This window comes from Protomyctophum bolini, assembly GCF_963924005.1.
Source record: "Protomyctophum bolini genome assembly, chromosome: 17".
In the NCBI taxonomy this organism is placed as follows: domain Eukaryota; kingdom Metazoa; phylum Chordata; class Actinopteri; order Myctophiformes; family Myctophidae; genus Protomyctophum; species Protomyctophum bolini.
The window spans coordinates 39,420,676-39,435,435 of NC_137878.1; the positions used below are offsets into that span (position 1 = coordinate 39,420,676).

Genomic DNA, 14,760 nt, shown 5'->3' on the forward strand with positions numbered 1-14,760 from the left:
GACATGAAATATTGAGTGATATAGGCCTAGAAACATAGGTATTTCAGAAAACTGTTTTAGAAGACATTTGTTTCAGGCCTAAATGGGTTAAACAACCGAGATTGACCAAAGTGCTACCGTGTACGGATCAGAAGCAAAAGCAAACAAAGCAAGAAACCACAATATAATTCAGGACTTTCATTCGATTGGACTTTTAAGATTATAGTGTTATTCTAATTTTATTCTATTTAGAAAAAAGCCTCCTGTCTCCGCTATAAGCACTCGCGCTCAAACAATGCATTTGGCTCGTCCCATCATGTAATTGTGATCTCTATGTCAAATAAAAATAACCATACATTATAACATGAGCCACATCTTATATACTTTGGCTATCTGAAAATGGCAGATCAAGAGCATGGTCTGCTCGCTTTGCCTAAAAAAATGGCAACTAAAAAATACGGGGAAGCAGCTTTTTGCTTCTACGGGCTGACGGCATGGAACAAACTCCCACTGTACCTTCGACAGGCAGCCTCTGTATAGTTTAACAAACTCCCACTGTACCTTCGACAGGCAGCCTCTGTATAGTTTAACAAACTCCCACTGTACCTTCGACAGGCAGCCTCTGTAGTTTAACAAACTCCCACTGTACCTTCGACAGGCAGCCTCTGTAGTTTAACAAACTCCCACTGTACCTTCGACAGGCAGCCTCTGTAGTTTAACAAACTCCCACTGTACCTTCGACAGGCAGCCTCTGTAGACATTTTTAAAGCACAGCTCAAGACCCACTTCTGCACCCTTGCTTTTAATTGATCTTTTTGTTATTCATGTCCTCACTGTATTGCATTATACTGCTTGCTTTTTAATGTTTATGCCTTGCTTTTCTTTTCTTTTTTTTCTCCATTGTTCTGTAAAGCACTTTGAGCTGCATTTCATGTCATGAAAGGTGCTATACAAATAAAGTTATTATTATTATCTTTTACTAGGGCCTTCAAATACAGTACTTTAACAGACGGCAATTTACCTTTTTACCAATAAAATAAGAAACTGTTAACAGGTTAATATATGTTCCCACTTCTACAGCCTTGCTTTTAATTGATCTTTTATTTTTTTGTTATTCATGTCCTCACTGTATTGCATTACTGCTTGTTTTTTTTATGTTTATGCCTTGCTTTTCTTTTCTTCTTTCTCCATTGCTCTGTAAAGCACTTTGAGCTGCATTTCATGTCATGGAAGTTTTATTATTATTACTAAAGAACGCACCCCCCAAAAAAGAGAAATTGACAAGAAAAGAGCTGCTTACAGTTACACTGCACTCTGGTGAGAGAGGACGGAAGGACGAGACTTTATAAAGAGGAATGGTTTGGTGTTTTTGTTTTTCCAGGTCAGATTAAATGAAAACCATAAGACTGACCTGACCAGCTGCAGCTAATCATTATGAATAACGGGCTGGGTCGGGGGTGTGATTTAGATTAGGGGCCGGCCAATCGGCCAGGGGGGGGTGTGTTTTAGATTAGGGGGCCGGCCAATCGGCCATCTGGCACTGCCGTGGGTTGGACCTAAATCGGACACACCCCGTTATTCATTTGAGTATAGCTGCAGCTGTGTGGCTTAACCCATTCTGACCTGAGATCAGATTCATAAGAGGTTTCCACTGGACACACACTGGTCTGATTAACCCATTCTGACCTGAGATCAGATTCTAAAAAATGTCTTCTACATCCTGACAGTTTTCTGAAATAGGCTACCTATGTTTCTAGGCCTATATCACTCAATATTTCATGTCAAGGACCCCAGAAAAGATCTGTAATTGGCAGTACAGACTAGGGCATTAATTCACTTCTAGTCATTTTTACTAGTTGCCTAGTTGTTTATCATTAACTAGTCATTCATCTTTCTTTTTGGAAATAAATATTTGTACATTTAAAAACGGTGTACATGGTGACTATAACTATAATCTACCTCATCTTGAGGCCAACAAAATCAGGAAAATAAATTTAAAAAAATACTATTTTTTTTCTTATCAACTAGTCAACTAGTACCAACAAGGTCGACTAGTCACTAGTGGACTAGTAAACTACAGTAGTCGACTAGTAAACTACAGTAGTCGACTAGTAAACTACAGTAGTCGACTAGTAAACTACAGTAGTCGACTAGTAAACTACAGTAGTCGACTAGTAAACTACAGTAGTCGACTAGTTGCTTAATGCCCTAGTACAGACAGAGAAAAACTGAAAGAGAGAGAAAGATGGCAGACAGACAGACAGACAGGCAGGCAGGCAGATTCATACCTGTGGACGAGGAGTTGCCGTTCACGTCCTTATGAAGCTGGAGGTGAGAGACAATAAAAACTGATATGATGAACTACTCCTCCACATACTGGACACACGCACACACACACACACGCACACACACACACACACACACACACACACACACACACACACACACACACACACACACAGGTCACACATCAAAGGCACAGACCTTGGGTCGGGGGGCTTTAGTTCTGGGCGAGGGTTCAGGTGGGAGTCGCTCACGAGCCCTGAAACACCACATGGACAAATATTATAACAAAAACTAAAATATGTAGGCCTGGTTAAACAACTATAGTCCATCCATTGGTGTGGTTTGGCCTTAAGAATCCTCAGTGTCAAGGGAACCCCTTTTGGTGTTTCAAAGCATTATGTTATACTTTAGCTATTGATAAATAGAAGATCTACAAGCTCATAGCGCGGCACCTAGTGCCGCTCTATGAGCTTGCAGATCTGCTATTTTTTGAAAAATCGAAGAACGACTGACATAGAAAACTGTCAGGATGTAGAAGACATTTTTTAGAATCTGATCTCAGGTCAAAATGGGTTAAGAATCCTCAGTATCAACATAAGCAACCCAAGCCCTAATGTATAAATTATACTACTGTACGACGAATAGCTTTATTATCACTAGCTCAACATCATGACGACAGATTGTTGATCTGCCTTTTGCCAGAAGAAAAAATAAAAAAAGGTAAATATGGAGAATGGAGTCATGTGGTTTCTGTTAGGGTTTTTTTGTAGTGATGCACCGAATATTCGGCCGCAGAAAATAAATGCAAAAAAATAAATGCATTTTCAGCCTATTCGGTTTCGACCCAAATAGGCCGAAAATATATCACTGAATAGTTTATGCAATTAATGCATTCAAAAGAGCTGAATAAATGTTTTATGGACCCATAATAGTGATTATTATTTAAGTTAAGTTTTGCCATAACCATTTATTTTGCCATAAATCAGGTAGCTTTAAGGTACGGCCATGACAGCAATGGTATAGGAAAAGAGATATATATATATATATATAATATTAATCGTATTCGGATATTCGGTTTCGGCCAAGAATTTCCTAGTTTTTTTTACTTCACTGACCCCGCTGTCGTCGAGTCCTCCTCCAGCCTGGAGGACTGCAGGGAGAGGCTGTCCACTGCCATCTCCGGCGGTCCGTTGAACAGTTCATTCAGAGGTACATCTGTAGCAGAAAACACCACAAAAGAGATTATTGAAATTATTTACAACATACATTTTGTTCGACCAAATCAACTGTAGATTTAGTCGACTAAAATCGTATATTTAGTCGACTAAAACTAGACACTAAACACCAAGACATTCCAGGTGACTAAAAAGTGACTAAAACTAAATGAAAACTATTCGAGAGACTATACTAAAATCTAAATTTGCTGCCAAAAACGACACTGCTACTTAACTGTAGAGGTGTTCAGTCACTACTACTACTATAGGCTAGGCTGTAGGGCTGTGAACCTTTGGGTGTCCCACCATTCGATTGCGAGTCTTGGGGTCACGATTCGATTCAAAATCTATTTTTTCGATTCAACTCTATTCTCAATCCAAAAACGATAAAAAATAATAATTCTAAAGCATTTTTTTTTCCAGATTCAAAACGATTGTCTATTCAAAATGATTCTCGATTCAATACTACAATACAATACAGCTGTGCTGAACTGAAGTGACAATAGTACCGACTACAGTAACCTGAAAATGACTGAAGACATGATGTTTACTGTGATTAGAGTAAGCTTACATTTCATATCACAAACACCATGTAGTGAATCGATTCTTTGGAAATTATGAATCGATTTTGAATCGTTCATAACGGGAATCGATTTTCTTTTACACCCCTACTAGGCTGACCTTTGCCCTTGGCGGTCCGGGCGCTGCGGCGTCTCATGGAGGCCTGCACCAGGTCGGCGGCCTGCCGGCGGTGCCGCTTGCTGCGCTCCTCGCTGAACCACGCCCCCGACAGCGTGCGCAGGCGCAGCGGGTCCTTCTCCGTCTGCTCCAGCTCACTGCAGGGGGATGCGCAGACAACGCTATTGTTACTGCTGCGGAATTAGTTACATTTTCGCTAGAAACAGACTGTATCATATATGAGTGACTGACTGTTGCAAACGATACAGAGACACCTCCCTGACAATAACGCAGAGACAGCTTGATTATTTTTGGACCACAATGCTTATATGAAAGGATTTTAAGATGAGCCCATGTTATTCTCCATAGAGAAATTACTTCCGTGAACCATGAGGCAGAGCCAGGGGATGAGCGAGTGACGTCAGGACTTCTATGACCAAAATTGGGATGCCACTTTGAAAGTGGTTAATATATTCATGGTTGCATACAATAATACGCGTATCTAAATGACAACGTGTCACATGTGGGCAAGAAGGGCATCGATTGTGATTAAATCTGATTCATCTGCTAAAACAAGTCGGGGACATTGGCCCGGTTTCCCAAAGGACACCTCTTGCACCATGGTGTAAGAAGTGGTGTTGAACATGCTCAGTTGCTCCTCTAGGCCGCACACAGAAGCCTGTGAACATAGACATTCCGTGCATAGATGTGCCACGCTATGGTAGGCTTCAGGCCTTTTTTTAGAGTAAAGAGAGCCTACTGTCAGCTGTCCAGCAGTCCAAATATTATTAAATTACATTTCAGAAAGGTAGACCTGAAGGTCTATACCATTGCGTGGCACATCTATATGCACAGAATGTCTATGTTCACAGGCTTCTGTGTGCGGCCTATAGAGGAGCAACTGAGAACGTGCAAAACACCACTTCTTACACCATGATGTAAGAGAGGTGTCCTTTGGGAAACCGGGCCAATGACGTCAGAATGACGTCACTGGATCACTTCTTCAACGCTATAGAGACGAGGAGAAATAGGCCAGAGACAATGAGTTGACATGTAACACGGGCCGACAGCCGGGTCAGAACCACACCCATGATGACAATGGAGAACTTTAGTGTATACAGTACAGCTCAATGTACAAGCAGGAACATGCTGTGACAGACCAGGTGGGCCCAGGTAAGGTGCAGGCCGGCGTGAGACAGATTTGATGAAGACATTTTGGTGGCGGGAACCCCTTTTTGGTGTTTTAAAACATCATGTTATAATTTAGCTATTGAAAAATAGCAGATCTACAAGCTCGTGGCACGCTACGAGCTTGTAGATCTGCTATTTTAGAAATATCGTGAAAATGTGGCACAAATCTTTGAAAGTTATATTCTTTCAGAGCGTAACGTTTTTAACTCAAATCTTTGCTTCTGAGGGGTTTCCTGGAATAACATATTTTCAGATTTCATGACATGAAATATTGAGCACCACTGATACAGAAACATGAGGTATTTGTTTTTATGTCAGACCTAAATGGGTTAAATACAATCAGACATGCCAGGCATGCTGCATGATCTGTTTTACAATAATGTGGGATTTAGTGAAATCCTTTCTTATCACTCAGGTTTAGTGTCATTGCTATCAATGTCTGTATGTGATATGTCTTTGATCAAGCGCACACACGCACACACACACACACACACTTATTATTATTATTAATTATTATTTGGATTTACAACTGTCTCTATGTGATATTATGTATTTTGATCAAATGTAACTCTACCGACGGTAGCCTCTAAATTGAAGGGGGGGATTATGAAGTAATGGGCCCCTAGCTGCTGGCACAAACTTGTAAAAGCTTAAGGCTATTTTAAAAAGGATTCCAGATGATCTATGGCAGCACAGGCTACACAGAACACTAACCCTAACACTATATTATTAATGCATTTAGGCCTGACATCGAAATAAAAAAAATGTCTTCTAAATCCTGACAGTTTTCTGAAATAAGCCTACCCTATATGTTTCTGTATCAGTGGTGCTCAATATTTTATGTCAAGGACCCCAAAAACGATATGTATTTGGCCACCGACCATCTGAAAATATGTTGTTCCAGTGACCTCCCCCAGAAGCAAAGATTTGAGTTAAAAAACGTTCACTCTGAAAGAATATATATATATATTCAAAGATTTCAGGCACATTTTCACGATTTTTCTAAAATAGCAGATCTACAAGCTCATAGCGTGGCACTTCTGCTATTTTTCAATAGCTAAAGCATAACATAATAATGCTTAAAACACCAAAAGCGGTTCCCGGCCGCCCAGAATGGATTTTAACAGACCTGCATCTCAACAGAATGTTACAGATAGATAACAATGCTGTTTTGCAAGTTTACCTATAGATAAACTGGCTGGGTAAACAAGCACTTCAAAGGCACTTTCGGTTCTTGCTCGTGACGACAGATGACTACAGACTGCAAAGTCAACGTCTAGGCCGGGCCATTTCTTCTGTTTCCAGGCTCAGATATTGACTACTGTATTAGGCCTTTTGACAATTAATACAAAGTTACATAACAGCGACAGCTGAATTCACGCATTGGCTATAGGGGCACCCTGAGGCTCTTGGGGGCCCCCATGGATGACTGTCTCTGAGCCAATTACAGGCCTGTGTGGTAATCCAACCCGGGATTGGATTGGACAGAGTAAAAAAGGTAATGAATGTATTTATTATTCCAGTGTGACCAGAAGCAGGGATAAAACATATCCTCCACCGGCCGTAAAAAAACACCACACGCACACACGCACATGCACCAGCTCACAGTGGCCTTGTGGTTAGATTGTCCTCCATGAAACTGGGAGGTCGGGTCGCGGTTCGATCCCCGGCCCGGGTCATATCAAAGACTGTCAAAATGTCAATGCCTCCCTGCTTGGCACTGAAGCATCAAGGGTGCCACGCTGAGTGCCAATCGGTACTCGGTAACGGGTGAAATGTGCATGAGAACACAATTCGCCTACAGCACAGTGTACGTGACAAATAGTGGGACTTTTAACTTGTTTTAACCTCTCTACACACACACACACACACACACACACACACACACACACACACAATAAAAGGTCCATTCATTATATTGTCGCTAAACACCAGACGAATGGAATGTTAATATTTCCTCAGAAAACCGCATGACTGTTATACCGTATTAGCGTGGTGTGTATGTATGTATATATACGTAGTCTACACCAGTCTGTGGATGTTGATGATTAGCATAGCTGAATGGATCAGCCACTCAGGGGGGGGGGGGGGGGGGGGGTTAGGGGGGGTGAGGGATAAGGGTTGACCTCTGACCTGACTCGGCCCTTGTCGCGCTGCCGGAGCTCCTCGTCCCGCGTCAACACCGCCAAGATGGCCGCCTGCTCCTCCTCCGTCAGGTGGTTGAGGTCCAGGACGTCATCCCCCCCCTCTCCCTCCATCCCTGACACACACACACACACACACACACACACACACACACACACAAATCAAGTTAAAAGAACACCTTATGTAAACCATACTGCAGTAACCCTGGGAAAATAATAATTCAAATGTATAATGTGTTGAAAGTGATTTTTTTTTTAGTTAGTGTTTGTAAACAATTGTAAGTATTACCTTTGTTAAATGTTAAATGTTTGTCTGTGTTTCGGACCCCAGGAAGACCAGCTTTTGTCAAGGCAAAAGCTAATGGGGATCCTTATAAACAATGAACAATAAACACACACACACGTAACAAGCAGAAGCAGAAGAAAGCAGTTCCTATATTTGTACATGCTGCACCCTTGTTGCGTTTGATATATTACTTTACTGTATGCTCAATACTTACTGTCCTGAGGCTGATATATTACTGTAATATGCTCGATACTTACTGTCCTGAGGCTTGCAGGTTTTACACGTGCTTCAATCAAGACACATTGAGATATTGTCTAAACTTTAGACTCTAAAGAGCCATATTACACTAAGCGAATTTCTCGCTAATGCTCGCTTACATAACCAGGGTTATGTTACTTATCACCCAAAGTGTTCAACCAGTGGTCCGGGGACCACCAGTGGTCCTTCAGGGGAGGTTCCAGGTGGTCCCGACTCCCCATGCCAAATGATGGAGAGTTGGTAACCAAATGGACCCTTATCTTTACCTCTTGACTGTAAAATGAACGGGTCCATTTGGTTTCATTTTTACGCTCTCAAAAGTTGCATTATTGTTAACCATCCATCTGCATTACTTAATTTACACAAAGTCTACATGCCTACAGAGAATGTGAATTGTTATTTTTGTGAACATTTGCCTGCCTGTTGTCTCTCCTAAACGGTATACCACATCAATAGGTATACAGCTTGGAATTATGGACAAAATCTTATCCACCGAAAACAAAAGCCTTGGCTCTTAAGAGTCTAAAGTCACATCAAATGGTGTTTCCGTGGCTTCAATTCTGAATAAATAATGTAGCTTGATATGAAAAGGGCAGTCAAGTAGCTGGGGCATTAATTTACGACGATTAGTCGTAAATGAAGATAATATGGCCTGCCCTTTTACAGTATATCATAAAGTATAATACAAATGTTATGTCATGACTTTACTGTACGTCAAATACTTATTGGTGCATGTACAGTAAGTATTACAGTAAGTATATCCAACCGTCGTCCTGTCACAGTACACTATACAGTTTATAATAGGTGTACCGTGTATGTAATGTAATAAGACAATGATTGCGTTCAACAATTTTACATAAAAGTTAAACCGCATTTCCTGGATTTCCTAGCAATTAGTAGTACAGTCAGTAAATCAGTATAAATCAAGGCATATGTGCTAAAAGAGGAAGCTCTGTGTGTGAGTGCTTGGTTATCAATAACTTCACTGGTTATCAACAGTATGTAGTTATTATCAAGAGCTTAACTGGTTATCAATAGTATTTAGTTAAAGCGTCTCATTTCATTTCAATGCAAGAAACCAGCGAGTTCGTCAAGAGCATTAAATAGGAAGTGTATATTTTTGCATGTTGGTTTACGTTACCAAAGTTCTGCTCTATTTATGAAATGTACTCGCTTCATCTTTCTGCCAGGAGTTTGACATCCAGTTGTGTACTCCACCTACTGTATGTACAGTGTGAGCACGTACTGTACATAGCAGATCTACAAGCTCACAACGTGTCACATCAACGTGTCGTGGGCTTGTAGTCTAGTAGTTGTAGATCTAGTGCAATGTCTGCTAATTTTGGACAATGGTTTGAACATGAATATATGCAAAAGAAAATTGCAATTATCTCAAGTTAGTTGTGATTAGAGGATTATGTAATTGTTTGTGACCACTAAAAGGGGTGTTAAATGTGAAGGCCAGTTCCACACCAATTCAACTGACATTTGGCATAATGGTGTTAATATATATATTATGATAAAAATGTTGCAAGGAGTTGCGTCACAAATCATTAGTGTGGACTCTATTGTATTACGCCTCTTGTGCAGATCCAAATAAAATAATTCAAATGTGTGTGTGAGTGTGAGTGTGAGTGTGTGTGTGTGTGTGTGTGTGTGTGTGTGTGTGTGTGTGTGTGTGTGTGTGTGTGTGTGTGTGTGTGCGCAAGCGCGCGTGCGTGCGTGTACTTACCGCTGAGCGATCAGCGCATGCGCCCAAAATGTCTCGTCAAGCGGTTGTTAGTCAGTTAGTTGGTGTGGTGGTTTGTTTGGCAAACAGGATCTGAATTCTGAACACACACACAACCCAACACACACACACGTGTACACACACAACCCAACACTTGCACCACACACACACCACAGACAGCCAGACAGACAGACAGACCAGTGAGACCACACACACACACACACACAACATGAAGCAGAAAGTATTGTTAAACACGCTGTTGTTGATCTGCTCTGCCCTCACAGGCACAGGTAACTACAGATAGGAGAGATAGATAGATCCATGTCCTCCCACCCTTGGTAAATAACTGCAACGCTCTCTCTCTCTCTCTCTCTCTCTCTCTCACACTCTCACACACACACACACACACACACACACCGCGAGAGACGGGACACCTGTTACTTTTTTCTCTCTCTCTCTTCTGAAGAAAAAGACAAAATAATATAGGCTTACCTTATTCGTGCGTCACGTAGCCTACGGCGCTTGAAGCCACAGCATCTTATGTATGAAGTTATATGTGTGTGAATGTGAAGCATTTACATTCAAATGGGTTTCTTTCTCCAGCAGCGCAACAGTAGGCTTTGTGTGTGTGTGCTTGTATACTGACTGACTGACTGACTGGCTACCTTTTTGCTTTGGGCTAAAGTTTGAGTCGACACGACCCAACAAGTGAAAACACGCCTCCTCCTCCCTCCATCTGCTGCTAAACACGAACAAACATAAAGTTAGAGGGACAGACAGTGTGCGGCTGTGTTTGGGATACATTAATTAGTGGGCATTAATAAGTAAAGAGTGGGCATCTTCCTTTTTCTTTTGTCTTTTGTTTCCTTCTATTTTTTCCAGACCTATAGGCTACAAATATATAGGCTAGAATAGGCCTGTTTGAAAAATGGTCTTAAAGGACCACTTCACCACTTTTCAACCTATCTTCATATAATAGGTCCTCACTAATAATCATGAAAAATTGGCGCAATGTCTTTCTACTCGGTCTGTGGGCAGTTCAGAAACCCGTCCTCCAGTGACATCATCGATGGGGAATACAAGCTATAACAGAAACTGCAGCCTTTCTAGTCCTGAAAAGTTGCAATGCGAAAATGGAAGCCATCGTGGAAGCCAAAAAGAATCTGCCTAATGTTAATGATGATGTCACTGGAGGACGGTTTCTAAACTGCCCACAGCCCTCCTATGACTATGAGACAGACTGAGTAGGAAAAAAATGGTGCCATTTTATCATGATTATTAGTGAGGACCTATTATATGAAGGTTGAAAGTATTGGGCATTTTTTTTGTATAGTGGTTTCTTGTGACCCTACCATTAACATCCTATAGGCAAAAATGTCAAAAATGTCAAACTTTCCTTTTGCTTTAAGTAGCGCATGTGACGTGTCAAACTAGGTGGTTTTCATGATTCTGAATGCATTCCAAGCATTCGTTTTTCACAAGATACACTCCTTGGGCTAAACACGGCCATAGACGTCATGACAAATGTGATGAGGTCAGCACATTGCTGGGCGTGACGTAGATTATAGCAGCGACATTGCTTTCATATGTAGATTCAAGGCTTTTGTGGCCAAATGTATTACATTTTCTCCAGAAACTGGCTGTATCAAATATGAATGGACATCATTAACGACGCACAGCCACCCCCCTGACAGAAAGGCAGAGATGATCAATTTATTTTTCAAACACAGTTCTTGAAGTGACCTAAAATGGGGTTTTCAATGCAAATAAAAAATCAAACCCGCGTGAACTGAGTGGTGCAACTCCCCCCCACCTCCCTCTCTCTCTCTCTCATTAGCAGGCAACAGTGCAGCACTATGCCTCTCTCTGTTTCTGGCACAACAGCGCCCCTCCTGGTCCTCATAGTCATATACTGGTGCTCATTAACATCACATGAACACATGAACTGAACACGGACATTGCTGTTCCTTGGACTGGTTGCACCGCTCAAAAACAAACATGAACCCGTGTACTGGCGCCCTCTACTGAAAGTGACGTCAGACTTCGCGGCGCTCTACACTACAGACAATATTTTAGGCCAATAAAAAAATACTATAAACCTTAATGTCTATATTATACTTTAAACAAAATAAAGCCTGTCGGCTGCCGGACTATAACTCTAGAGACTTCCTTTCACTGGTGTTGCATGTGCTGCATGTCAGGGCAGTAATCTGGCACAGGGCGGCTCATGCGCGTTGCACACAAACAAACAAACACACACACACACACACACACACACACACACACGGATGTTTTTCCACGGGGAGGGATGGTATATCTTTTTTGTATTCCTTGTGGTTTGCCACACCTGCAAGCTAAACAGACTTATCAAGCATAATTTGCTTGCGCGTGCACTCAGCTTTCTGTGCTTCATTGCACAATTTGCGGAAGTGTACATACTACACTTAACTAGCAAAACCAGCTTGAACATGATTGTGATGATGTACAACACCACATTTACGTGCGTGTTGTTGGGGGGGGTAGGGACACACACACACACATCATCCACAACAGGGAGAGAAAGAAGGCCCTTTTGTCAACAGACTTGGACCACAGCCATGGTGTTGCCATGGGGTCTGCCAAGTAGGGATTCCTTTATGCGGGCCCAGGCATGCCTGTCTGCCTGCCTGCCTGCCTGCCTTCAACCAGCCTGCTACAGGCAGCGGACAGGGGGTCCAAACCGGCAGGCAGGCAGGCGGTATACGGTATATTAGTGGAGGTACCCCAGCTGGGGTGCATACTTAGTTTAGACTAGTCATTGGTTACTGGTTAGACATGGGTTAAGGTTAGGTTTAGGTGTGCTGCCCCGTGGGAGGTTATAGGTTTAGGGTGAGGGTTTGAGATATAGGTTGTAGTTGTAGGACTAATGACTGGTCTAACCAAATGACTATAGTCTAAACCAAAAACTGTCTAAACTAAGTACTGCACCCCCCCAGCTGGCCTCCATCATAAGTTCTGCAAGTTCTGAGGAGGGGAGTTAATTAAGCCAAAGGTCATCACAGCAGAGAGGGATTATATAATATAACCCCCATGGGCCGTTTTTTTTTTTTTTTTTTACCTGAATTTAACACAATCAACGGCCAATGGAGGGCCCCCAGGGAGCCCTTATCAGGGCCTCAAACCCATGCAGTGCCATGCGTTCCAGTTTCCCCAAAAGGGCCCCTGAGAGCCAGTGGCTAATTTGGCCCAGCTGGGAACCCATTTGGTTAAAAATAAAAAATAAAAGGAACACTTTTCTGCCCCTTTGTTTTCACACCTCCCTTTTTTTGTGTAGAAACAATTGGTTTGGTCGTGTCCCCCTTTTGTAGTCCACTTCCTCTCAGATGCTGGTGTTCATTCTTACTAACAACAACACTGCATGTTTAAGAGTCTGTCAGCCATGTATACACTGACCACAGCACAGCCATGGCCCATGTACACACACTGACTGACCACAGCACAGCACAGCCATATCTGTTAATCACTGCTGGCACAGATCGACCTCAGCAAATATTCACACAACAGAAGTATACAACACGCCTACTGTATGTTCTGTTGAATGTCTCTCTCTCTCTCTCACACACACACACACACACACACACACACACACACACACACACACACACACACACACACACACACACACACACACACACACACACAGAGGGAGCCTGTTGTTGTTAAACGGCTAGTGCTTCCTCCTCTAAATGCAAGGAAGGACACACAAAGGGAATCATGTTACCGTTGTTAAAGTCCCCTAAGTTAGTAAGTATATGAGTTTAGTCAGTCAGGCAGGCAGACAATATTTTTTTTAAGCAACGTTCTTTATTTGTGTGGCATCACAAAAAAAAGAAAAGTCAAACACCTCAATCGCCTTGAATAGAAATATATATTGTATATATTCTGCAACATATAAGCACATGTTATACCCAGCCTCATATCAAATGACTTTGATGTGTTTTAATGTAAAGTGCAACTCAAACTCAACCCAAACCACCCAGAATCTGTGAAAAGCCTGACATCTGCTGGTGAAAGGCAGACATGGCCAGGTTCACAACCATGTCAGGGTTTTAATAGTTTTTTTCTACCTGGAAATAAAAAACGTCTGGGTTTCCGAGGCTAGGTTTTTAAATGGAAGGGAAACAGAGTGGAGCTAATGTTCATACTGTACCATATAAATATAACTGGGTAAAGTTCAAAATGGAAAGTATATATATATATATTTAAAAAAAAAGACTCAAATATTGTGTCCGTGGACAGTTTCAAACAAAACACACAAACCAAGGCAAACCAAGTGTATAAGGTGCAAAGAGGAAGTATTAAAGCTGGTTTAGCGAAGAATAATTTTTCAATTAAGACTAAGTCTATTATCTGTGTCTATTTGTTCTGTTCTGTTGTGTTCAGTTCTGGTAGAGAAGCGACATGGTTTAGGCATAGTGTTTAGGGTTTTGATTGATTGATTGATTGATTGGTTGAAGTATTAACAGTTTTACAGTACAGCAGAATTACAGTACATTTCAAGCACAACTAAATACAAAAACTGGTAACTGTGAGTGGACGACCCAATAAAGCACTATACACTTGTTTATGAGAGGGTCCACCTTGTTCAATTCATCGTAACATTTAGAGACGTACAAATAGCCCAAAAAAACCCAGGAAATAATCATAAAGGAGGTAAAAAAAAAAGGGAAACGAAAACATACACAGTGAGGGGGAAAAGGATTCAGATTTTACGGGGGCCATGCCGTTTCAAATTGCAGCCGTCCGTATAGGTGCCCATTTGAGAGCGGTTTTGAAGGAGTCAAGGGATTAAATGTCCGTTGGTATAGGGTGTTCCACATTTTGGTGGCATAAGAGCGAAACGAATTTTCGCTTCCTTGTTTGTGCCAAATCTGTTAAGACATCGGTTAAGACAGTGTGTCTGTGAGGTTAGGGATAGGTTTGGGCTTTAGGAGCTACGTGGGTGACACACACAGG

The 14,760-nt window shown here is 41.8% G+C and overlaps 1 protein-coding gene across 2 annotated transcripts in view; it reads right to left on the bottom strand.

The window, feature by feature from the left end:
* The window catches only part of sytl1 (synaptotagmin-like 1), a gene marked incomplete at its 5' end in the record, with an annotated part of 27,860 nt that extends 20,254 nt beyond the window's left edge, over positions 1-7,606 (bottom strand). Inside the window, 5 exons of one of the 2 annotated variants that reach the window (XM_080787371.1) lie at positions 2,268-2,304; positions 2,464-2,521; positions 3,381-3,480; positions 4,161-4,315; positions 7,482-7,606. In XM_080787371.1, coding sequence (XP_080643497.1) covers positions 2,268-2,304; positions 2,464-2,521; positions 3,381-3,480; positions 4,161-4,315; positions 7,482-7,606 — 475 coding nt within the window. Of the gene's footprint in view, positions 1-2,267; positions 2,305-2,463; positions 2,522-3,371; positions 3,481-4,160; positions 4,316-7,481 lie in introns of both variants that reach the window. The other variant, XM_080787370.1, reaches the window with a different exon arrangement.
* Between the last annotated feature and the right edge of the window lie 7,154 nt (positions 7,607-14,760).